A 27416-nucleotide genomic window follows, 5' to 3' on the forward strand; every position below is an offset into this window, starting at 1 on the left:
TCTGGTTATGTGCCTCTCAGGTATGACATGGAACAACAAGCCCTAATTAATAAACATACTGGCACTAGTGAAGTGGAGTAAGCATGTCTAGTTATTCAGAAATATTAGGAACTATAAGAGTAATGTGCGTTTGTTAAAAATAGAATTATACAGGATCTACTCAGGACTGAAAAACATAAGGACTGAATTAAATTAAATGTTGCCCTATGACATTGATGTTATTATTAAACTTAACTGGCAAATAAAATACACCAAGGCAAAATAATTTTTCTGGTATCGAAATTCTGTACATGCTTTCTGTGTAATTTTTTTTATTGAGCTCAAACATTACCATAATGCATTTAAAGTCTCTATATACATATATTTGATTTATAAGTCCTCATATTTTCCAATATCTGTGCTATGTTAATACTGTTAAGCAAAGATTATACACATTTTAATCTAAACTGTTAAAATTACTTAACTTGAGAAAACATTTATTGCTATTATAGAGAACAGGGTATATACAGGATGTGCTTCCTATAAAATGTGTGCCTCCTAAACTTAAAATGCTGTTTGAATATAGATTTTAGATTTGATTATTTAAAATATTACAAATTTATAGACAGTGCTAGCAGTGACTAGCATCTTTTGTATACTAGTTCTAAAAATTGCCAACACCATACAAATAGGGAAATAACAATCCTACATGTGTTTACTCATATGTCCTACTGAACTCATTGGCATTTATCTAGAAAGGTGCAAATAAAATTGTCATCTAAATGACATAGTTTACCTCTTAGTATCTCCATAATCTTTGGTATTATCACCTGACCAAAGCGTTCTTGTTGATGTTAAGGAACAAATATTGCAATAGTGAGTAATTTCAATGGCCTTCTCATGAACTGGATAAAACATATATTCTTTTCATGGAAAGATATATATTGTAGATAATATTAAGAGTTGTGCATTAAAAAAAACTAGACATAGAATAAAGTAGAGGAAATTCTGAATTTAAGTTCATGTAGTACACAGGTATAAATATTGCTTTATAAGAAGCACAGTGTCAACTAAGTTAATTTATACATAACTTGAAAATTGCCAAGGAAGTCAATCATAAAAAAGACATTAGAAGGGGAAAAAAAGCACACCAAGAATTGGGTTTCAACAGGCAGGTATGAAATCCAGATATTCTGGACTATAATTCCATAAATTATGGCTTTTTGGGCTGGGGTTATAAATGTTTTAGTCTAAACAGCTTGTTGACATCCTTAGCAGTAAGTAGACCATAATGTATGGCTGCACTTTCCAATTCCTTATGAAATCATTTAGAAAAATTCACTAAAACAGCTGTGACATTCACCTGGCGCTTGCTATTTACTTAATTAAATAGTTATTTAATTTTTATTCCACCTATTACTTTATAAATAACTCAAGGTGATGAATATACGTATTTCCTCCTCCCATTTTACCCACAACTGTCCCATGAGGTGAATTAGGCCGAGAGTCACTGGCAAGGTCACCTAGTCAGTTTCATGCCTGAGGTGAACTCGGCCTCCTATCTTCCAGGCCAGTACCTTGTCCACTACACCAAACTGCTCTCTTAAAAAAAGAAGAAAACTGTGGTACATGCTCTGATGTTCATACAGGCCAGGTAGAGCTGTAGAATGCTGAGAAACTGTTGTGAAAGCCGATTCTAAATCTAGGAATTGGGGCAGGTGCAAAGCACACATTATCAAAATCTGACTTCAAAGTTCATTGCTTGGAGGGACGGAATTCTTCAAAGGTAGATTGTCTCTGTCTTGTTACTGCTTCAACTATTCTTTTTTATACAATGAATATATTATCTCAATAAAAATTCCACATAGTATGCAATATCCTTTTTATCTAAAATTTAATACTGGCTTTCAAGTGATTAATAAGCTAAAGTGCTATTATGTTTCTTTAAAAAAGGGAAATAAAAACTCAGAAATATTATAAACACACACACAATATTTTATCTCCAAAATACAATTTAATCCACTCCTGTGGATGTCCCCAAGAAATTTGTCTTGTCTTCTTCTTCAGCACCTTTCTTCTGAAACCAGGCCTTTGTGCCTTTCCCTTGAAGATACGCATCAAGAAAGTAACAGATGCCAGGTATATCACTTGGAAAGTTGGAAGGAAGTTCTTGCCTTGAGCGAGGAATAAACACGAAGCCAGGGTGATCCTTTATCAACCTGCAATGTGAATGAAAACTATCATTACATATTTCAGGTATTACCTGTAGATCTCACCAGCATAGTTAGGAGAATGTAAGGGCTGTCATCAGTACGTACAAAGTAATAGGGCAAGAATTCAAAAGAATGCCATGGGAGAGAAGGAAGGTTTCAGATTATTGTTAACAGTAGTAAGAAACAAGCAGCAAAAGCAAATACTTGACATGGTAAAACTACTATACCTGTAGGTAGTGGGGCTAACATTTATTTTCCTAGGGACACTGCAAGATTCAAACTTGTTGGCAAGTGTTACGTTGTTTCCAAACAGGCAGTAACGGGGCATTTTCACACCAACCACACCAGCAAAAACAGAGCCAGAATGTAGTCCTATACGCATCTTTTATAAGAGAGTAAGAAGAAAAAGATGTTAAAAATCATAACCACATTTAGCAAAAATGAAAATATTATTGAGTTCTACATATTTCTATATGTCAGGATGAATTGTGAGCTCAGCTTGGAAGCTGTATTCAGTGGATTCCAGTGCTTAAATTTAGAGGTTTCTAATGAATATGAATTACTGAGATAATTCAAATCTATAGTATCCCCCCCCCCCCCCCCCCCCCCCCCCCCCCCCCCCCCCCCCCCCCCCCCCCCCCCCCCCCCCCCCCCCCCCCCCCCCCCCCCCCCCCCCCCCCCCCCCCCCCCCCCCCCCCCCCCCCCCCCCCCCCCCCCCCCCCCCCCCCCCCCCCCCCCCCCCCCCCCCCCCCCCCCCCCCCCCCCCCCCCCCCCCCCCCCCCCCCCCCCCCCCCCCCCCCCCCCCCCCCCCCCCCCCCCCCCCCCCCCCCCCCCCCCCCCCCCCCCCCCCCCCCCCCCCCCCCCCCCCCCCCCCCCCCCCCCCCCCCCCCCCCCCCCCCCCCCCCCCCCCCCCCCCCCCCCCCCCCCCCCCCCCCCCCCCCCCCCCCCCCCCCCCCCCCCCCCCCCCCCCCCCCCCCCCCCCCCCCCCCCCCCCCCCCCCCCCCCCCCCCCCCCCCCCCCCCCCCCCCCCCCCCCCCCCCCCCCCCCCCCCCCCCCCCCCCCCCCCCCCCCCCCCCCCCCCCCCCCCCCCCCCCCCCCCCCCCCCCCCCCCCCCCCCCCCCCCCCCCCCCCCCCCCCCCCCCCCCCCCCCCCCCCCCCCCCCCCCCCCCCCCCCCCCCCCCCCCCCCCCCCCCCCCCCCCCCCCCCCCCCCCCCCCCCCCCCCCCCCCCCCCCCCCCCCCCCCCCCCCCCCCCCCCCCCCCCCCCCCCCCCCCCCCCCCCCCCCCCCCCCCCCCCCCCCCCCCCCCCCCCCCCCCCCCCCCCCCCCCCCCCCCCCCCCCCCCCCCCCCCCCCCCCCCCCCCCCCCCCCCCCCCCCCCCCCCCCCCCCCCCCCCCCCCCCCCCCCCCCCCCCCCCCCCCCCTGCCCCCGCCGGCCCCCCCCCCCCCCCCCCCGGCCCCCCCCCCCCCCCCCCCCCCCCCCCCCCGCGGCCCCCCCCCCGCCCCCCCGCCCCCCGGCGGGCCGCCCCCCCCCCCCCCCCCCCCCCCCCCCCCCCCCCCCCCCCCCCCCCCCCCCCCCCCCCCCCCCCCCCCCCCCCCCCCGCCGGCCCCGGCCCCGGCCCCGGCGCCCCGCCCCCCCCCCCCCCCCCCCCCCGCCCCCCGCCCCCCCCCCCCCCCCCCCCCCCCCCCCCCCCCCCCCCCCCCCGCCCCCCCCCCCCCCCCCCCCCCCCCCCCCCCCCCCCCCCCCCCCCCCCCCCCCCCCCCCCCCCCCCCCCCCCCCCCCCCCCCCCCCCCCCCCCCCCCCTATAAAGATTCAACCACAGCCTATAATGAAGAAACATCAAAATCCCGAGTCTCAAACACGTACAGTATGTTATCACTGTTGCATGTGATAATATAATAACATACTAAGCATTATATACAAAATAGTCTAAGAGCAAGCACCATATCTCAAAATCAATTTTGAAAAAAAAATGTTGTTTCTCAGTCATCTTCTACTCAAACTCAATTTTACAAGCTTGGGAAATTTAAAAAAAGCAGGGCAACAAATTATATGATGTCATTCATCTGTCCTACTATTGAACTGTAAAAAAAACCCTCAAGTTACAACAAATAGATTAATGCATCATTAATATGAAACATTGTTCGCATATTAAATTAAAATGTGTGTGAAAAAAAAGTATAACCAGTAATATTACATGGGACAGGAACAACAGAAGATATTTTCTGAGAGCAGATGATCATTGCAATAACATCAGCCATCTCTCCCATTGACAAAAGAGTGGCTAAACGTCATAACACTAACACACAAGTGGGAAAAAAAGATATAAGGTTTGAAATTTGGATTTGTTATATTTAAACGAAGGGTGCTAGTTTTATTTGTATTAATGGGTTTTTTTTTTTAAAAAAAATAGCAAACTAAAAACTTGTTAAGAACTATATCCAGGAAACCCAACTGTGAGTCTTCAGCTGCAAGTATCACTTTGGAAGAAGACTGATTACTATTCAAAAAATAAGTGAAGTCATGTTCAAATAGCTTGCTAACCTTTATGGATTCCCCATGTGGTGACATCACTTCATTGGACAGATCCATCATTTTAAGTGCCATTAGTGCAATCTGAATCGCATGGGTTTCATTTTCTTTATGCAAGCCTCCAGCTACACAATATGCATCTCCAATGGTTTCTACCTAAACATTAAAATGAACAATTTATAAGATGAAAAATTAAAAAAGGAAACCTAAAATGAAGTTTGAAATGCTTTTGTCAACCATGTTTTTCCCCAAACCACCCATTATTTTAGTCAACATACATAGTTCTGTTAAGCAATCTATCAACTGCTAAATATTTTTGCATAGCAAAGTCGGATTCATTTTTGGCAATTCTTTATTATAATAAAAATGTTATGTCAACATATTTACCCTGAATTCTACTTCTTTGAGGCACTATCAGCTATCCCAAAGCACTTTCTCATAAATAGTGTCATTGAAGTCAATGTCTTTCAAGGTAAATGTAGTAAAGATTGCAGTCTAAAGCATATATCGGTAATTTCCCATTTTACAGCTAAAATATCAACTTGTAAGTTACCGTACATTATGCTTCCTACTTGATTACACTTACAGTTTAGCTGCAAATAAACATACTCCGTTATATATGTTTAAAAACCTGTTATAATTTTGAATCAAAACAGTTCTTCGTATCCATTCACTTCTTTTGCAATTATTTCTCTTGGGAAAACCATTCTTTACCTTGTAGATATCCAGTTCTCCACACTGATAATCAAAGCGAGTGTAAAGCTCATTAAGCATGGTGATAACCTGCATGGCTGAACACTGAGAACAGATTGCAGTGAATCCTACAATGTCAGAAAAAAGCATTGTGACATTATTAAATTTCTTGGCCTGCACAACTTGTCCTTGCCATAGCTGCTGCGCAACTTCCTCGGGGAAAATAGAGCACAAAAGATCAACTGTCTTTTTTTTCTCTTCTTCAAGAGCTTGATGAGCTTTTTCAAGAGTTGCTTTAAGCTTCCCTAATCTTTTCTTCAATCCATCTTGAGCTCTGGCTTGTTCACCTATTAAAACGACATCCCTAAGTGCATTATGAATTGGAATATCAGAAAGATATAAGCCACGTCCTGTAAAATCTTCCAGTCTGTCCACACAAGGAGATCCCAAGAATAAAATGGCATTAGACTCAATAATGTAAATCATTTGTCCTTTAAGATCCATAACCTAAGCCAAGAGAGAGAAAAATGAAGCAGTGAGAGAATTCTGAAGCTCCTTAACATGTACAAAGATAACAAAAATAAACTTATTTACTGTGGTATCTATCCACATTCCAGGCAAACGATTATGCATTTAATAGATTTTGATTTTCTGATGCCTATATTCTACCTTCTTTATCTTCTGATAAAGTTAGTTATAAATGTGTACGTTTTTCAAAGTATCTCTAGACTTTTGCAATTTTCATCAAGATGAATATCATCTATTAATCTGAAGACCTAACCAATGTTTTGCACAAATGCATGCAAGAGCATCTCCCACTTTTGAAAAATCTATTGTACTGACTGAAAATGAACATGCATAGAGGAAAGATACAGATTTCAATATTTAACATGTGTCTCTCCTTCATAAATTCACAGTGAAGTGTATTAAATGAAAACCTTAAAAAGTGGAGTGGATCATTTACACAAATCAATGATAGGCTGGGTTCATTCATCATGATTAGTCATAATCAGACCTGTTTTATGGACCATGACACTGTAGGCTATGAATTATGGTTGGTGGCTTATTTATCCGAACAAAGATAATTAAGCAAACTGTAGCTCACCACAGTACATACAAGTTGAATCATAGTCTCATATTTAATTAAAGAAAAATGGATTTAAGGAAGAAATGAAGAAAAAAGATACATCCAATTCTTACCCCTGTTGACTTTTTAAGAACTTTGTCTCCTCGTCTCACTCTTATAGTAAACTGCATGTTCAGCATTGTCATGATCCCACTAAATGTGCAATTTATTTTAGGAGCTAAAATTTCAAACCACTCATCAAACTGTGGCTTTGCTTGAAATTCTCTTTTGTTTAATAATCTCCTGATGCCATTGCCAACTTGCAAAATATCCATGGCCTTGTCAAACATGCAATGGAAAGGAAAGGTCTTACAGAACATAGAAGTAGGAATGACAAGAGAAGATTGGGGTTTACAAGGTGATAATGATGGCTTTGTGCTTTTGATGTTCACAGAATATAACAAATAAGGTTGATCAATAAACTCGGAACTGTCTTTGCAGAAGCTAGGTGGCATTACCATTACTTCCACCTCCATGTCATACAAAATGAGAGCTGCTGCCTTAATAATGCCAGACAGGATGAGGGTAGTTGGTTTTTTGGGAGAAAAATAGTATACATTTAAAAAATTGGGATCTTTTTCCAAGCACAAAATTGAGACTTCTTCAACTCTGCCCATTTTTCCAGCTTCTTGGCAATGAGAGCTCTGCTTCAGAAGAGTACTGAAACTGTTTAAAAAGTCTTTCAGACTCCCCCCAACAACTCCAAGGATGTGTTCATCTTCTTCATAACATATTTTGAACAACTCTTCGCCAAGTGATTCTCTTATAACAGTGACTGGAATTCCTGCCGGCAATAAAACATTTTGATTACCGATATTGTTCTAAATACAATCTTTAAATTCCCCCAGTCAACGTACTTTTGATTTTCAAAGTACATTCACCTTTCATTTCCTTTACCTAACCCTGTTTTCTATTACTAAACATTTCAGATAAATAACTATTTTACATCATTTTCTGAAATCAGTTTTTCTCTCCTGAGACCTTATATGGTTGAAGCAAAGTATTATTTTTCTTCTTGCTCTTTTATTTTATTTTTTTGTAAAAATCTGGTGAGCAGTTATTATTGGCTGTTGCAAGAGAAATGTAACCACCAACTAGGCACATACCACAAACTTTGGGGTGCAATTGCTCTTATTAAAAATTACTATTGGTGCAAGTGGCAAATGTAAAATGGGTCACAGGTGGATCTTTAACCCTTTTTTAAATTTAATCTGCTCATAGCCATTTGGCCTTCTGAAATGAAAAGGACAGAAATGCAATGAATTAAATGAAAAATCTAAGGATAAGAAAAAAAAAAACTCTGATTGCTGCTTTTTTCCTACTAATCAAGGGAACAGATTCTACAGATTTGGAGTTCTGTCTTTACAGCTTAACATTTAGTTTGAATTTGAGATTATCTGAGATAACGTTTAATTTGATGTTTTTCACAGAGAGACACCATTAGAGGAGATCTGCATTCTAATCTTTTATTCAGGGAGCTGTGAATAACATGTGAATAACAAAAAAGAAGAGCATAAAAATGGAGTATAAATATCTTACATACATACACACACATATACATACACATATAGTTAGCATTGTCGACAATTTCACGCCATGCTATCAGAGTATAAGGGATATAAATTCAATATTGTTGATTATCTGTCTGTTCAGCTGCATGTTTTCCTTTTGACAGTAAGACATTAAAGAAGACTCTATGTCATTAGTAGTCTTGGTGGAACTCGGGTTATTGGGGATGCTAAATAAACTGATTCTAGTGTTAGTACTTGCTATTCATAAATACATATTTACCAGCCAGATTTGCATTATCAGTGAGTAGCTTCTCAAAATCTTTTTCCTCACACTGTCTGTAAAGGAAGAAAATACAAATTTAAAACTACAATTGTCTAGTAAAGACAAAATAAAATTTAAATATACACACTTAATAAAACAATAAGTAATGTATAGTATAATCCTCATTCTTAGTCTGGTTTTCCATTTATCACAAATTAAATGATGATCACTCTAAACATATATCCAGTGGTGGGATTCAGCCAGTTTGCACCAGTTCCGGAGAACTGGTTGTTAACTTTTTGAGCAGTTTGGTGAATTGGTTGTTGGAACAAATCATTAGGGCAGAGAACCGGTTGTTAAATTATTTGAATCCCACCACTGCATATATCCATATACACCCATGAAATTCTGATCAAATCTAAATTTGAAAACTGATAGAACATGCAGCCAAATCAGTTTGCTTGCAACTGCAGTGCCACAAATAGATCATAACCCTTGTTCTGATTATATCAAATTGGCTAAAGAAGCAGCTAAAATATTAAGAAATGGTGCAATCCAACCTGAAGTCTGGCTTTTTGGCATCTTCATAAAACATATGTAAAACTTTTAAGCTGTCAGTTTTCATGACTCAGGACAGCACAGCTTGAAAGGAAAGGAGAGGAGAGGAGAGGAGAGGAGAGGAGAGGAGAGGAGAGGAAAGGAAAGGAAAGGAAAGGAAAGGAAAGGAAAGGAAAGGAAAGGAAAGGAAAGGGGCACAAGCTATTTTCAAAGTGAAATATTTTACTCCTTTCTCCTAAAAAGGAGGTACAACTCAAGATTCAGTCTTTTAACCCTGTGTTGATGAAAAAGTCCAAATTTTTCTACTAATTTATAGTTCAACTTCTTTGCTATTTAGTACAGAGGACACTATTTTATAGATCAGCACAAACTGAGTCCCTGGGCCAAAGCTGCAAAAATTTGATGATCACAAAATGGCAACAAAGATCATATTTATATACATTTTTATTGCCATCGTGTGGTCTTCTTCATACTTCTTGTACTTATTGGATAAATGTGACAGAAACCCTTGCTAACTTACAGAAAAATCCCTCAGAGATTTGTTAGTTCATTTTTTATTTTCTCACCATTTTTGTAAAAAAAAATATGAGTGTACATTTAATAATGTTAAAGCCTTTGTTTAATAATATACATCCCTGTACCAACAGCATATTAAGTGTTACAATCCAAAAATACCAAGAGAAGAAACTATACTATAAAGCTGCAATTCAACTATGACTTTGCAAGTATTAAAACTTAGTCATTATACAATAGGAAATTGAAATTAATGAGGCAGCAATAACTGCTAGATAAATCTATCACTCTTTTTGAATTTAAATGCTGCAGCTGCAGATAACTTACCTGATTTCTTTTATGTTATTATTGGCTAGGCTTCTTTGAAATGCAAGATACAATTTTTCATACTGAAATGAGAAAAGGTCATATTAAATCAGATTTCAATAGGTAATATTGGTGTCAGAGAGAACCTGGCCCTTTAAGCAGAAGAAGAGAAAAGGCACAAAGGTCATTTAGCTCAGGTGTAAATCCATTCTATATATTTAATAGAAATATATACTTAATTAGGAAGGTCCCTTTCAGAGAATCTGCACATAATGTGTGACCTTTTGTCAACTACAGTTTAGACCAGGGGTTCCAACCTTGGCAATTTTAAGACTTGTGGACTTCAACTCCCAGAGTTCCTCAGCCAGCTGCTGGCTGAGGAACTCTGGGAGTTGAAGTCCACAAGTCTTAAAATTGCCAAGGTTGGACACCCCTGGTCTAGAAAAAAGATTGGAAAGGGGTATTTTTTTTAAAAAAAACCACAGCATTTCCCAATTGATATTCCAAACAACTTACTTCTGGAGAGATGAGCTTGTAAATGCTCTCCGCTAAAGTATGCAGAAATACTCTGTTCCTGCTGATTTTCCTTTGCGGCAAGTTCCCACGAGGGACTTTCTCTCTGCAGATGGGCAAAGAAGCCTTAGAACTGTTGGGCACTTCAGCACATTCTTCCTCGTTTTCATCTGGAATGCAACTTTGGTTGAGCAAGGAGAAAGGACATTCGCCAGTGATCTTCAGCTCTTTCAGTTTTGTGCAGAACATACTGTACCGATCACTGTTATAAAATCGTTGTATATCTCTACTTTGTGCTTAATGTGCCACTTCCATTAACCAACAACAGAAGAAAGAGCTAACCGTAGGAATTCTTCTGGCAAATTACTTATGACTGTAAAATCAACTTCCAAAACAACTTTTATCTTCTTTTAGCCTGCAACAAAAGGGAAAAAAGTGAAAGGAGTATTATATTATACTTTGCACTATATTAAAGAACCGGCATAATTTCTCCATTCTCAATTTCTGATCTCTATTTTTTTGGACATCTTATTAAATGATACAGTAATTGGTGACATAATAAGCTGCAGGCACATGAATTCTTACATTCTTCTCTTTTGGGAGCAAAAGAAAAAGATATGAAAACTTAGTTTTCACTGGGTTGCCAAGAAACAGAGAGATATTTCTGGAACAATGAAGCAGAATCAAACTAAATCAATTTGGGGGACAATATGAGAAAAACAGTTCTGAAGAAAGTCAATTGTATAACACTTTAATTCTTTTATATATCATATATCAAATGGGTAAATTCTGTTTTTATTGCTTCCTAAGGCAAAAGATTTTAACTGATTATGGACTGGATGCCAATTGAAAAAATTTTTTTACATGATACAGCATGATGGTCTGCGGGAAACTATCTGCCTTGCTTACAACCATCTTCATATAGATTGCTGTAATATTTATTGATATTTTTCTTGGTGCTTTCCATTTAAGTTATGAAGATAACTTTAGCTGGTATCATCATATCCTGATTGTAAAAGGCAGCATTTGCCCCCACATAATTAATCTGGGTTAGATAAATGGGGCCAAATCTAACCCACAATTTACAAATTGGTCTCACCTCATAAAACATACATCTAGTCCACAAACAGTTCACCTGGCACTAATTTGGGTCAACTACAATATATAATAGAAACTATTTCTGAATTCAGAATGAAGAACAGATATGCTGTCAACTGAATTAGATTGGAATTCTATAGTGACTTCCTAAGATCCATATATGAACTTCTATTTTTTTTGTTCTCAAAAATAATCTGATTATTTGCCTCCAGCACTCTCCCAGAAGAAAAGAAATAGAACTAAAATATATTGCTATGAACTAGTGGAAAGAAAGAAACCATCCAGTCATCCATCTATCTATTCCTTCCCAACTTTTACCAACTGGGAATTAACCTCTGTCATAAGCAGTGAAATCAGCTTATATTTTGAGGGGGAAGCATAGATGGCTAAGAAAATTGATGATAATGGCTGAAGGCACGTGAAAGTTTCCTTACAGAGCACTGAAGCATATTAGACAGAAAATTATTTTTTCCCAGCTCTGCCTCCAGATTTCATTCCTGTGGTTCCAACAACATTTAAATATGATTACTTTGTATGCAGCTCTGCAGTTTTCTAAGAGATTTTGTAGCACTACAGGGCAGTTGACTACCCGTACAACTGCATGATGCTGCAATCTGTAATGTTGGAAAGTAATGAACCATACTTCAAAATAATGTGCAATAACAGAAAATGTGTAAAATTAATTGTAACTTCATTGATATATATCTGAACAATTAAGTATTCTATTTACATAGGTAGAAATATCATTAATTAAAATGTATATATAAACAGATTGCAGTTTGGGATATTAGATATTAAGGCCTAGAAATGTTGAAACTGAAGTCTTAGCTCCTCAGTGAGCAAGCAGTTATTAAGAAATTGAGGAATATTAACTGTCTAAAAGAGAGATGTCCCTCAATTTTAATTTAAAACCCTGTTTAGAAGTCAGGGCTTCGTAAAAGTCATTATTATTACAGAAGGTTTTGGCATTAAGTCTCCTTCCAACTGGATCTTCCTGTAAACATAGTGATTTATTTGATCCTTTAATACTTGACATTTCAAGCCCAATTTACTGGAATTAAATCCAAAGTAATTAGGAATGTATCAAACTGACTACAAAAGGATATTCTAAAGTAGCGTAACATTTTAATTAAAAGACAAAATGCAATATAATATTTGAGATTTAAAAGCAATATTAATATGCTCTCATTTAATACCTAAATTTTATGATATATTTAAAAGTATACATAGTACTGTTATTTTATTAACAATGGGAAACATATTTATTTTAATACTAACATTTTAAAGCATGATTTTGATAGAAAGCAGGGTTCTTGACTGAATAATATTTAAAAAAAACAGAGGACAACTATAAATGGAGTTTTGATCACATCTTTCAGAACCTTCATTTTTAGTTCAAACCTTAAGAACTGTGACACAGGGAAAGAAAACTATAATAAAACCTCTGGGTCACTAAAAGACAGATCATAAGACAACATGGCTAAATGATTAGCATTTCTCTTCTAGGAGCCATATTTCCAATCTTATTTAAATTCACCCATAACTATTTTTAATTAAAAATGAAAATGGGTTCTATCATAGTTTAACCATATTAGGTATATTTGGCACATAGCTATTTTAAGAACAGTTTGCTACAGTTAAGTGTTATACTTAGTCACAAAATCAGTAATCAAAGTTGAAATTTCTAACAGAAAAGCAAACAAAATTCGAGTGCAAGGTGCAATTCCAAATCAAAGTAGTCATTTTAATGCATTTCAGTGCCATTGTTTCACACAGACTGTTTACTAGTATCAGCTATAGCAAGTAGAAGCAAAATAATGCAGGATGCCAAATTAGTTTTTTATTTTCATTCTGTTTTTTTTTTTGTTATTTTTAAAACCTTATATACAATATAGATATGAAGTCTTAAACCATTTATTACATTCTTGCAGCATATTTGTCAGGTCCACCATTGTATTCTGGTGTTCTGCCATTGTGCTGGGGGCCATGGGGTTTGCTATGCTTGGGATTTTTCCTCTTCTGCTGCATGCTTGGGAATTAGGGAGATTATTATAATTATTATTATTATCGTACAAATAAACATCACGACAAATTCTATAGTGCAATCAATCATGTTTTCCTCTAGTACAATTTGATAGTGATTTAAATATTCCATCTAGATTATTAAGTGGCGGTTACTTTCTATCCCTTGTAAAATACCTATGTTAATAATATATATTACGTATTAATCTATTCTTACTCCTGGATTACAACTATATAATTTTATAAATAAATCATTTATTTGGCTTAATCAAAATGAGAAAGGAATAAAAACTCGTACTCGATTATTTCCTGTCCTTTAACCTATATATGGTAGTATATTTCTTAAAGTCCTTATTTCTTTTTATTTTATACATTGTTTTTCTTTACAATCTATCCACTCATACCATTTATCCCAGATCTGATAATATTCCGTATCATCTTTCTCTTTTAATTTAAATGTAAGCCTTTCCATTTTGGCACATTCATATATTTTCTGAATAATGAAATATATAGGTGGTAAATTAGGCTTTTTCCAGTAGTATGCAAGTGAGATTTGTGCCGCTGTTAAGATGTGAATAATCAAATACCTTACTTTAAGTGAATAATCCCCTTTAATTATACCCAGGAGAAACAATTCCAATCCATCCTGGATTATTTCTTCTATCCATGACTTAATCCTGATCCAGAATTTTTAACTAACTTTGATAAATTTGAAATTAATATTTTATTGTAGAACTATTACTAAAGACATATAAATTGTTAATTATAATAAATATAAGGCTCAATATTTTAATTCAAACAAATATGGAATTAAGACTTTATTATAGGATGATTATTTAAGATTGATAATTGTTAACTGAAATATGTATGAAAATTAATATGATATTGTAGGGAAAGAAATGACATGTGGAATATGATAGAAAGAAAAATAACACAGTGTATGGTAATAGATAAAAATAATTATATTATTATTAGAATGCATATTTGTTAAATGAAATAAGATGGAAACTACAATGTGTGTATTACAATAAGATTAGAGAGGGACTTTGTTTTAAATATATAACAGTGGCATAATTAACATTAAGAAGGGGATGAATACTGGAAAATGTACATTAATATGAATTTATGAATGATTACTTAAATAATATAATTTGTTAAATATTGCAAATATGACTATTAAGGGAATATGTATAACAAAAAATGATAAGAGCATAGAGATTGACATAAAGTAGCATATGGGAATGAATACTGATTGATAAAACTGGTAATACATAGTAATACTAAGTTACTTAAGAAAGTTAATAGTATAAATTTGAAAATAGGGTAATGTTTGTTTTAAAATGTTAATTGACCTGGAACCACACTGTTCACACAATGTTGTATTTTTAGAAATAAAAATTAAAAAATTAATTTAAAAAGAGATTTTTACTAAATTGGACCTGCAGGAGGTGTACTATCGGGTGAGGATCAAAGAAGGGGATGAGTCAAAACCACTTTCAACTGTCCATTAGGGTGTGTCCAGTTTAACGTCCTCCCTTTTGGCCTCCAAGGTGTTCTGGCTGTTTTCATGCAACTGATTAAAGAGGTATTGCACAAGCACCTATACAAGGGGAAGTGCTCGTGTATTTAGATGACATATTAATTTAGATGGAGGTGAAAGCTGAGTATATGAAGTTGGTGAAAGTGATTCTGAAGAAGCAAAAAACTGCTAAACTGTACACCAAACTCTCTAAGTATCCATTTCACCAGAGCAAAATAGACTATTTCTCTCACAAAGTTGAAATGGACCCCCAAAAGGTCCAGGCAGTATTGGACTGAGCTCCACCACACACCAGGAAGCAATTGCAAAGCTTCCTGGACTTCAGCAATTTCTACCAGCAATTTATCCCATCGCTTGCCCAAATTGCATTCCCCATCACTAATCTTTTGAAAATGAAAGAAGCAGCCAAACCTAAAAGCAGCTAACCTCTAAAATGAACTATGGAATGCCAGGCAAGATTTGAAAAACTCAAATGTTAGGGACACTGCCATTCTGGAGGGGGCAGGTTGTTGGAGCCGTATTCTTTGCATGCTTCTGCTTTTGCTGTAAGACATAGGAAGGGGGGGGCAGGTCTGTGCGATAGATGGGCTTCCTCCCAGCCAGTTCCAGCCTGTTACCAAGGTCAAAGCACCCTGAGAATGAACTGCTATCAAGCTAACATCTCAGAGTTCTCACACCTTTGCGGCATTACATTGACTACTGGTGGACTGGGGGATTGGAGTGAGGTTTGAAGATGAAAAAATAGCTTTGTGTGGGAATTTCAGATTCCACCTGAATTCTCTGCAGGCACTTTCTCTCAATAATTTTTTCCTTTTGAACTACCACCATTTCAAGAATCATGCTTTCCTGCAGACAGCTGAGGCAGGTCCTTACAGTCTATTTGCAACTGAACCTGTCTTAAAACACTCAGATCCAACCACTTCATTTATTATTTGAGCAGATGCTAGTAATGTGGCAGTAGGTGCCATGCTTTTGCAGCAAAACAAACAAGGAAACCTTTCGAGCCTTGCACTTACACTTCTAAGAAATTGTCAAAGACTGAACAAAGATGGACAGTTTGGGAGAAAGAGGCTTTTGCTGGGATCTTGGCTTAGAGGCATTTTCTAGAATGGAACAAGGTACTTTTGAGGTGTGGACCGACCACAAAAACATAGGAACGCTGAAAACCCCCTGAAGGCTGTCGCCCAAAGAAGTCCGATGGGCACATTATTTTAATCGATTTGACTTCATGCTACTTCCCAGGGTGTGTGTGTTTGGGGGGGGAATTCCCTGGCTGACGCTCTGTTATGAATGCCTCAGTATAGATCAGGGGTCTCAAACTCGCGACCCGTGGGCCAATTGCGGCCCGCAAGACGATATCCTGTGGCCCCCACCGTGATATGAAAGTATAATATTAGTGCGGCCCACAGGGGGAATGGACCTCTGAAGGAAGTCCCACCCGCCGTTCCTCGTCGTGGCTTCTTCTCCACCCTGAACTTTAACAAGTCCAAGTACAGGTCCAGACTTACTGATGATCATCTTCAAGCCATACTGAGGGTCTCAAGTGCCTCCTCTCTCAAGCCAAATGTGGCTCAGATATGTGAGAGGAAGCGTTGTCAAGTCTCTGGCAGCAAGGGGTAAGCTGGAGGAGCCATGTTCTGAGGAACTGTTCATGATCTTCATTCAATGTTCCATTCATGTGTTCAGGACAGTTCATGTATTGGAGAAATCATTAACTGTTGATGACATTTGAGGATATTTTTTTAACAAAGTTTTTTGTGGAATCCCTTATGCGGCCCAGCCTCACCCAGACTCTGCCTCCAGCGGCCCCCAAGTAAATTGAGTTTGAGACCCCTGGTATAGATAGATGTGGTCAATCCATTAATTCCATCATGCCAGCTGGCTGCGCAAGTGAGAGAAAACCTCAGATAGACAACAGTGCAACAGTGGCTCTTAAAACCTCACTGCAGGAGGACAAGTGGTTTCAAAGTCACAACAATGAATGATCCATATGGGACAGACTAGCTTGGCTGGGGGCTAAATTGTATGTGCCCGAAAGCCAAAGATTATTAATCCTGGGTAAAAGCCATGACTCAAAAGAGAGACATTTTGGCTTTGTGAAGACTTTGCATCTAATTAAGGAACAGTTTTTATGGCCATCGTTAAAAAAGGACATTGAAAACTATGGGACAAGTTGCCCAATCTGTGCCTCTGCCAAACGTGGCAAAGGAAAACCCCAAGGTGGCAAGAGAAAACCTCAGCGCTCCTGCAACCAATGACTGAGCTGAAAGCATCATGGAAGGAAATCTCAATGGACTTCATAGTAGGACTCCTAGAAAAGTCAGGAAATAACTGACTTGTCCTCCAAACAGATACACCTCGTCCCATGTCAAAAAATCCCCTCAGCCCACATACTAGCCAAGCTTTTTGTGCAACATATCTATAGGCTGCATGGGGCCCCACAATATAAAATTTGACAGGGGAATGCAATTAACTTCCAAATTCTGGCAGGAGTTTTAAACCTGTATGGGGCTGACCAGGGGCTTAGTTCCAATTATCACCCCCAACTGAATGGTGTGTGTGAACGTATGAACTCAGTGTTAGAACAATATCTCAAGTCGCAATGGTGGGATTCGATTTTTTTTTTTACCACCGGTCCTGTGGGCATGGCTTGGTGGGTGCGTGTGCATGCCAAATGCATGCAGAGAGGGTTTGCTACTGACCTCCTGCAATCCTGCACTGTGTGTATTAAATGCGCAGCAATCCGCTGTGCCGCGTGAAGCAGCTGAGCTTCAAAACCAGGAAATAAAGGTCAGAATAGAGCCGAAGCGGGTGATCAGGCCCAGCAGCTGATCATTGGAGTAAACTGGTTTGCTCACAGATAATCCTTGGAGTATCAGTTTGGACAAACTGGGCTGAACCAGTACAATACCACCCTACTCAAGTGCTATATTAATTATCAACAAGACAACTGGACAGACCTCTTACCATTTACAGAGGTAGCACATAATAATTTGGGACATAGTAGTACCAGATTTACCCCTTTCAAAATGGTTACAGGACAAGACTTTACTCCCATGTTCGAGCTGCCTCTTAATGACTTTCCTGTGCCTTCCCAATTACGGAAAACATGGCTGATCTTGAGAAAATCCCTTGCAGATACAAGGGAGGCATATAAAAAGTAAGCTGACAAGAAGTGCATAAAAACCAAAGTCTTTAATGTTGGTGACCATGTTTATTTATCCACTCAATACCTGCAATCCCAGCAATCGAAGAAATTAGGACCCAGGCATATGGGTCCCTCACCTATCAAACACATTGTCAACCAGGTAATGATGAAATTAGATTTGCCTGAGTCTCTTTACTGGATCCACCCAGTGTTGCAGTTTGTTAAAGACCAAGATCACCTGCCCACTCAGAGGTGTGAGCCACCTCCACATGACTCTTTAATGATCAGAGTAGAAAAACATTTTGAAGTTATTTTAGATTGAAGACATTTTAGATTCCAAAGACATTGGGAAAAGGTGCAATATTTAGTTGCTTGGAAAGATTTCTCCAAATCTCAGAATAAGTGGGTTGACCAACAACCATGTCAAAGCTGCTAGGTTCATTAAACTTTTCATAAGCCAATATCCAAATAAATAAGTTATTTTTACCTCTTCTCTCTTGTTTATTATTTTTTGTTGTGCAGGACTGATCTTGCTGTTCAGGGGGACAGCATATCAGATCCACCATTGTATTTTGCTTCTGCCATTGTGCTGGGGAGGAGGGGGTTTGTCATGCTTGGGATTTTTCTACTTCTGCTGCACGCTTGGGAATTAGGGAGGTGGGATGTCTTCAGGACTTCTTCCCCATTTTCACCAGGGTCCAAGGCCTTCACGCCCTCAATGTGAAGTATTATCTGCCTAATACCTCAGTTGTTTTCAAAACATCTTCTCAGCATGATATTGCCTGCTGGTCAAGGGGGTTGGGAAGCCAAAAGAATTGCTTTTGCATTGGGTCGGAACTTCAGATTCCGCTTGACTTTACTGCAAACCAGTTTCTCCCAGTAAATGTTCTTTTGATTCAATTCAAAGGATTCAAGTGTCTTGCTTTCCTGAGGAGGATGACTGGGGCAGGTCTGACAATATTGTATAATATGTTGTATAATAAAACAGGCACTAAAAAAATAAAACTGGAGAATATACTATATTCATGAGCAATTGATTTCAATTGCTACACTGGCCAATTTGTTTCTAGGGCCAATTCAAGGTGTTGATTATTACCTTTAAAGCCTTTGCGGCATGGGTCAGGGATTTGTCCATCCCACTGGTGCTGGCCGAAGAGGCCTACTGCAGACCCTTTTAGCCAAGGGAATTGCAGCTGGTGGGGGGCAGAAGAGCCTTTTCTGCATGGCCCCACCCTTTAAAACATTTTCCACAGGAGATGAGGTCCACCCTCACCCTTCTGGCCTTCACGAAATGCCTTAAAACTTGGTTATGCTGGTTGGCATTGAGCCCTGAGGGAGAAGCTATTGACTGGAGGTGGCCAGTGTAGTAACAAGAGAAATAACCATCAACTCTCCACTCTAAACCCATGATTTTTTTTGTTTCTTTTAATCTCCTCTAATTTGTATCTGTTTTGATATTTTTACAATTTTCTATTTCCATATATTTTATTATGTTGTAAGTCACTCATAAATAAATAAGTAAATACAAACAGACAGACTTTTTGGCCTGGTCCTGGTCCATTTTGATCAGATGTTACTGGACTACAACTACTCATTTTACATGATCCCAAAGTCTGAAGAAAAATGTTGTCTGCCAAAGACGTTAGTTGCCAGATGGTATGTCAAGATTTTGTGGTAATGGTGCTTTTTTAATAAGTAATTTTACCTCACTATAGCAGACAAGTAACAGAGGCTTTGTTGTGTGCAGAATACACTAACTTTTCTGGAACAGCTCAATGGTTGATTTACTTCAAAAAAGCAGACTATAGGATCAAGCTAACAGCTGCTTAATTAAAGAATTGCTGTATATTTTGAAATGTGGACAACCAATTAAGGATCCTCTAAGGTCTTGAGGGATCATGAAAGCTGTATTTCAAAAATATCTGCAATCAAACATATCCCTGCTTTAAAAAAAACTAGCAATGAATAACAATTCTACAATATATATTTGCTGTTCTTTTAGTGGTTCTCATTTGCATAATTATTACAAACTTTGAATTGTAAAATTCTTTCCACTATCTTTCTTAAAATTCTCCTACTGTTTGTCCCAAAGGTGTTTTTTCAACTTTGTTTTTCTTTGAAGATATTTTGCTTTTCATCCAAGAAGCTTCTTCAGCTATATTGAGATTTCTTTATTTTCAAAGCATGGCTGGCTGAGGAATTCTGGGAGTTGAAGTCCACAAGTCTTAAAGTTGCCAAGGTTGGAGACCCCTGGGCTAAACCATTAGTATCTAGGTTATACAATATAATATATAATATATAATATCATATAATCTGGGATCAATTTTCTAAGAGTATGAAGCCATCTTAATACCTTAGCATTTTGAGACTTTTTCTTGTTAATCAGGCCTGATTGTTTCTCTTTTGTCTTCCTCGGCACATATTCCAAGACAGAACTCTAGTTTAAAACCCTAAGCAAGTACAATTGAGTTCCAGATGTGAAAACAGCGGATATGAATTACAACATTTATAACGTTTTTTTTTTCAATAAGCACATTTATTCAGATAGCCCATTACGTTCAGTTTAACTTGCAAACAGATATGTGTAGAGACCTACAGTTATTGGGGTAAATCCTTACAGTACTTATTCTGAAATGTATTTATAATATTGCATGCAATTGTTATTAATAAATATATGTAACTTTGAAAAAAGGGATATAAGAACTGATAGGTACTATCATAACAAATTGTCTACACTGCAAATCACCCCCTTACAAAACCTATCACTCTTCCAATGATACTTCAGTCACTCTTTCCATCCACCTTATCAGTCTTCCCATTGTTTTACATAAGCATTTTTCTAATCCATCTTCTGCTTCTATCATGCCTAAAATATCATCATTCCTAGAAAGCAGCCAGCTTTTTGAATTGTTAACTAGATTGTTCTTTTTGAAGTCCACAATACCCTTAGTCATTACCTCCAAATCCATCATTTGAAGATGTCTTATTTTTCTCTTTTTCAATGTCTAATTTTCACAACCATATGTTACTAGCTTATTCATCGCTATCATTCATTTGCAGTGAATACAAACTGGAGTTCTATATGTTTAAAGTCCTTCATCTATGAATTGGTATATTTTAAATATGGACAGGTATATATATCAAGAGGCTAATAATTCAATGTATATGAACAATGAATGCTACTTTTCTAATTTTCAATTTGTCACTTTTACAAACATAATTATTTATTTTTCATGGCTTCTCCATTGACTTTGCTTGTCAGAAGGTCACAAAAGGTGACCACATGGCCTGGGACACTGCAACTGTCATAAACATACACCAGTTGCAAACTTTGATGACATGATTGTGGGGATACTGTGACAGTTATAATGTGAAAAACAGTTGTAAGTCACTTTTTTTCAGTGATGTTATAACTTTGAACAATCACTAAACAAAGGGTTGTACAGAAAAGAACAGTTGTAAGTTGAGGAATACCTGTATACAGTTTTATTTATTTTTCTCATACTTATTTTTTACATTAATATGCCATAGAAGAGGAGTTTGATATTTTCTATTAGGCATCTATTTGCAATGCATTCTTTGGAGAATATATGCAAGGCGACATCTTATCCCATTTCCCATTATTTTCAAAGTGTATTAATGACAACAAATTAATTTCACTAAGACTTCCAAGCCAACTACCTTGGAATGTTATGAGTTTTGACAGTTCTGTGATTTAAGGTAATGCCCTCCAAGGAATTCTGAATAATAAAAGTTAACTACTTTGTTACTGTTTAAGGAATATGAATTTTTTGAATATATCAATGGTAGTACAGTATATGAAAGAGGTAGAAAGACAAATGGAGAAAACATGTTCCTCCTGGCTTTAAATACCAATGAAAGAAATTATGGTACAACTGAGACAAGGCATACTTCTTGTATATATTTTCCACTGCAGTGGAATTCAGATAATTCAAATAAATGTCTTTGTCTGATTTTATTGTTTTTAGATAGACCCCTGATCAGCTGTCTCACTTTTCTGTCCAGCACCAAATTCCGTAGTCTCCTGACTGACCTGGCTGACAAAATGTAATGAGACACAATCTTAACATCATCATACTCAAAGTAATGCACAGAGATGACCATAAATTAATTCACTGAAGAATTATATGTCCACAAATTCAGAAATACTGATAACACCCATTAGTTACTTTATTCATCCAGTGAAAAATACTGCTGTGTCTCTAAATAATAATATTAAATTTCAACATTGTAAAGTAAAATTTCAGTAATCTTTCAACTCAGTGATATGTTTATTAACAGTATTAGCCATTCTTATTCTCCAATGTTATTTAATTGAACTTGATTTTCTTACTCCTTTAAAATTTTATGAAAGGCTCCTTATTATCATAAGTTGATCATTTGATATGTTGTTCCGGTGTTACTATTTCATCAAGATGAAAGGTATTCTCTCCACTAGCCTTGCAGTGCCTATCAAAAGGTAGTTGTGAATAACATGCATGTAATAAATGACAAGGTATCAAATCATAAGAAAGTATAATAAAGTTGCAAAGATTCTTATGATATATTAAAAAGTTGGAAGCATTGTAGCACGCTTTTGTATTACCAAGCTCCATTTTTAATGCATTTAATAGAGTAAGCTTGTAGTTATGCCACAATAAATTTACTAACTCTTCATTTGCATCTAAATTCCAACCAATAATGAAATTTTAAACTATTAAAGTAAAAAAGTGGTTAAAAATCAGAAACAAATACATAATGCATAGCTTTCACTTTTCCTTCATCCCAATAATAATTAAACATTCAAATAGCAAACATAGCACAGAAATCCTTGCTATACATCTAGCAAAATCTTGCAATCTGATGCCAATATACTGCACGAGTTAAAAAGAGAGCTGTGAAAATATCTACAGACCCCTCACATCCCGGACATAAACTGTTTCAATTCCTTCCCTCAAAATGACGCCATAGAGCCCAGAACACACCAGAACAACTAGACACAAGGACAGTTCCCCCCCGAAAGCCATCACTCTGCTAAACAAATAATTCCCTCAACACTGTCCAACTATTTACAAAGTCTCTATTACTATTACTGTTAATCTTCTCATCACTCCTTATCACCCCTCCCCTCCCACTTGTGACTGTATGACTGTAACTTTGTCGCTTGTATCCTTACGATTTATATGGACTGTTTCCTAGTATGATTTGATAGCTTATTGCACCCTATGACTATCATTAAGTGTTGTACCTTATGATTCTTGACTTTTGAGGAATGTATCTCTTCTTTTATGTATACTGAAAGTATTTGCACGAAGACAAATTCCTTGTGTGTCCAATCACACTTGGCCAATAAAGAATTCTATCTATCTATGTATCAAACCACATGTTTCAGTGTTTGGTTGACATCAAAATAAATGATGTCAACCAAAATGTTTCTAACTAATACAAACAGGCCTTTCAGAGGACAACATCCTATTATAATAAATTCAAAATGAATCTATTAGGCATAGCAAATTTTAATCAATTATTGTCTAAGCTTATGGAAAACAATATGACTATAAAATAATTTGTAAACAAATGAAGCCAAACTACAGTAGAAAACAAACTGCTTTTTGTAAAATCTGTTTTTGTATTTATTGTACCAATCAAAGCTTGAAATAAAAGACAGTTTTTTAAGAAACTGAAAAATCAAAGATTAATTTTGTACATCAACAAAATTTATCTAGTATTCTACTAAAAATGGTTCTTGGTAACTAACAAAATGATAGACAAAAATTTAAAATATAAGTAAAATGTAAAACTAAATATTAAAATGAGCAAACATAAAACAATCTTTAAAATAACTAACTTGTTTTGTTTACTTAGCTACATCTTGTGCTGCAATATATTTGGAGCTAAAATATTTAGAAATAGGTGTCTCTATGGCTGCAAGCTATTGTTTCCGCTATTCATTAAAATGAATGTATACGTCAATAATAAATCAACTAAAAATAGAGCAGACTCAGTTGGTCTTTCACTTTTAATAGTTGTCTGATGAACAAAATTCCAAAAGCCAAGTTTTTCCACAAAAGAAAAGATACCGATAGCCTTCAAAGCTTTGGGATTTCCTTTTGCTTGAAGACAGGTGCCTGATACTATATCCGTATTTTCCTGAAAGACTTTTCTGGGTGGGAACTGATTTCCTGTTTATTTCACAATACTATGCAATTGGTTTTAGAGTTTATCTTTTTTTCTCTCATTAAAATGTCCGATTAAATGACATTCATACATTGCAGGCTTTCATTGTTAGTATGCATTTCTTCACCTATTCTACATATAAAAAGGCAGTGGTCTAAGGAAATAGTGCATTCATTTGGAAGAAATCCATAAACACAATTCTTACCCAGCCCCTTCAGCTCAGCCAAAACGACCTGGCTGGTCAATGACCCTGCAGCCTAATTTGATCCATACCAGTTAATGACTACAAGAATAAAAAAAGGGGGGGCAGGGAAAATCTTGTAAATCCTCCAAAATCCAGAGGCAGGCTAGAATCAAAAGCAACCAATCCATCAGTAAAGCAAACCGTTTTAGGACTACCCACGTCTTGTGGGAATCAGTCTTATGAGTGGGCAACCAAGGCTTCTACACCAGAGAGGGAAGCTACTTTTAGAGGCAGAGATACAGTTCAATCTTCAAGGAACGCCAGCCAGGGTTGCAAGGCTGCAAGCCTCGGTGCTATTAACCTTCCCCACCGAGTTAGGAGGGGCTCTGCTCGCCTGTTCCCACGAACCTGCCCCGCTGCCGGTTCCTGGAAGCCCTGACCTCCAGGGCCTCGTGCCCGGCCATTTCCCCTCGGCTGCGCGCGATCCGTGGGAAAACCCGAGGCGCGCTCGAAAGGGGAAGGCGGGGCCGCTGGGGGGTTCTGCAGCGGCGGGAGCAGCTTGGGATCGCGGGACGGGTGGCCGGATGCGGCGAAGGGGGAAAAAAAAAACAGACAGGCTCCTTTCCAAGAAAAGAGAGTACCGTGGTGGTGGTGAGGGAGGGAGGATCTAGCCACGCTGCCACCTGTAGCTGCAACTCGAAGAAGCCATGGCTGTTACTTATTTTATTTTATTTAGTTGGTTATTTTTGTCAACGGCTTGCAATAGGTATAAGTATAAACATACTTAGGAATACATGGATACATATAAGAAAAATAAAAGAAACAATAAGACAGGGACGGGAGGCACGATTGGTGCGCTTATGCACGCCTCCCTACAGACCTCTTGGGAAAGGAGTGAGGTCAAGAGTAGACAGTCTAAGGTTGAAGTTTTTGGGGTTTGGGGAAGAAACCACAGAGTCAGGTGGAGTATTCCAGACATTGACCACTCTGTTGCTGAAGTCGTATTTCCTGCAATCAAATTTGGTGCGATTAACCTTGAGTTTGTATCTATTGTTTGCTCTTCTGTTGTTATGGTTGAAGCTGAAGGATTCATTGACAGGTAGGACATTGCAATGTATGATTTTATATACTATACTTAGATCGGACTTCGTGGAACATACCTGACTCTCTGGTTTCTTCCCCAACCCCCAAAAACTTTAACCTTAGACTATTGACCTCACCCCTTTCCATAGAGAGCGTGCATAAGCCCACCAATCGTGCCTACCTTCCCTGTCCCATTGTTTCTTTTATATATTTTTTTATTTTTCTTATATCTATCCATGTATTCATAACTATGTTTTTACTTATACCTATTACCTTGTAAGCAATTGACAAGCCAAATAAGTAAATAAATAAAAATATATCCATATCCATGTATTCATAACTATGTTTATCCTTATACCTATTACCTTGTAAGCAATTGACAAGCCAAATAAGTAAATAAATAAAAATATATCCATATCCATGTATTCATAACTGTTTATCCTTATATCTATTACCTTGTAAGCAATTGACAAGCCAAATAAGTAAATAAATAAAAATATATATCCATATCCATGTATTCATAACTATGTTTATCCTTATACCTATTACCTTGTAAGCAATTGACAAGCCAAATAAGTAAATAAATAAAAATATATATCCATATCCATGTATTCATAACTATGTTTATCCTTATACCTATTACCTTGTAAGCAATTGACAAGCCAAATAAGTAAATTAATAAAAATATATCCATATCCATGTATTCATAACTATGTTTATCCTTATACCTATTACCTTGTAAGCAATTGACAAGCCAAATAAGTAAATAAATATATATATATCCATATCCATGTATTCATAACTGTTTTTACTTATACCTATTACCTTGTAAGCAATTGACAAGCCAAATAAGTAAATAAATAAAAATATATCCATATCCATGTATTCATAACTATGTTTTTACTTATACCTATTACCTTGTAAGCAATTGACAAGCCTAATAAGTAAATAAATAAAAATATATCCATATCCTCTTGTAAGCAATTGACAAGCCAAATAAGTAAATAAAAATATATCCATATCCATGTATTCATAACTATGTTTTTACTTATACCTATTACCTTGTAAGCAATTGACAAACCAAATAAATCAATAAAAATAAATAAACCCTCTCGGCTGGGATGGAAGAGTGCAAAAAATCCGCCGGTGGGATTTACACAGAGGCAAACGAGGAACATTCCCCCGCGCTCCTTCCATTCCAGCCTCCCTTTCGCACACCAACCTGCCTCGGCTGGATGATGCCCGGGGAAGGGATTCCACTGAAGCCAACCATGAAAGTAGAAGCGAGGAAGAAGGCGGGGGAAGCGACGCCCGCCCTGGAAACAACCAAGGCGCCGCGGCTTATCCAAGCGAGGCTGCAAAGCGCGAGCCAAGACAGGGTGGCAGCTTTTAAACCCCCCCCCCCACACACACACACACACGGGGCACCTCGCCGGGCGATCCAGAACCCCTTCCCGGCTCCTCTTGCGCTTTTCTCCTGGAAACTATGCGGGCGAGCGCAGTCACCTGTTCAATATCGCCTTGGGGCGGAGAGACATTCCGGGGCAGCTTAAAGCGGCCGGTCTGGGCGCTCCTCGCTTCGGGTGCTTGCGCCGCCGCCCAGCCGTGCTCTTCGAAGGGCAGCGAGGGGAAGGAATTGCAGGCGCGCTCCCCCAAGGCGCTCAGCCTTTTCCCAGCTAATTCATGTTGGGAACGTGCGTTGAGGCAGCTGGCTTCGGCTGCCCCTTCTGGCCCCTCCCCAGCGGCTCTCTCCCAGCTAGAAGGGAGAGGATGTGGGTTTGTGTGTGTGTGTGTGTGTGTCCGTGTGTCCAATCAGCAAGCGCCTAAACTAGAACTCAGGCGGCTGAGGGGAAAGCCGCACACGAAAGAGACGGAGGAGGGGAAAATCGCGGATTCGCCAGTATAAAGCGGGTCCCTGCAGGGTCCCCGCGAGATCCTTCGAGTGGTAGCCAGACGGAATA

At 38.8% G+C, this 27416-nt stretch overlaps 1 protein-coding gene across 2 annotated transcripts; it reads right to left on the reverse strand.

Annotated features, from left to right (window-relative positions):
* Nucleotides 1-293: 293 nt before the first annotated feature.
* GUCY1A1 (guanylate cyclase 1 soluble subunit alpha 1) lies at nucleotides 294-27195 on the reverse strand. 2 transcript variants are annotated; one of them, XM_087963681.1, is made up of 9 exons: nucleotides 26962-27195; nucleotides 10207-10618; nucleotides 9712-9773; nucleotides 8332-8387; nucleotides 6615-7324; nucleotides 5436-5921; nucleotides 4734-4877; nucleotides 2420-2574; nucleotides 294-2198 (listed from the first exon to the last, which is right to left on the reverse strand). In XM_087963681.1, exons 2-9 carry the CDS (start codon nucleotides 10450-10452, stop codon nucleotides 1994-1996), a joined length of 2064 nt encoding a protein of 687 aa, XP_087819807.1. In that variant the 5' UTR covers nucleotides 10453-10618; nucleotides 26962-27195; the 3' UTR covers nucleotides 294-1993. The 2 variants fall into 2 exon arrangements, with proteins under 2 accessions (XP_087819807.1, XP_087819808.1); XM_087963682.1 differs by lacking the exon at nucleotides 26962-27195 and adding an exon at nucleotides 26678-26943.
* Nucleotides 27196-27416: the final 221 nt, after the last annotated feature.

The sequence above is a fragment of the Notechis scutatus genome, chromosome 4, assembly GCF_049901735.1.
Source record: "Notechis scutatus isolate UNSWTSFEM ecotype Mainland chromosome 4, rNotScu1.2, whole genome shotgun sequence".
NCBI classification, from domain to species: Eukaryota; Metazoa; Chordata; class Lepidosauria; order Squamata; family Elapidae; genus Notechis; species Notechis scutatus.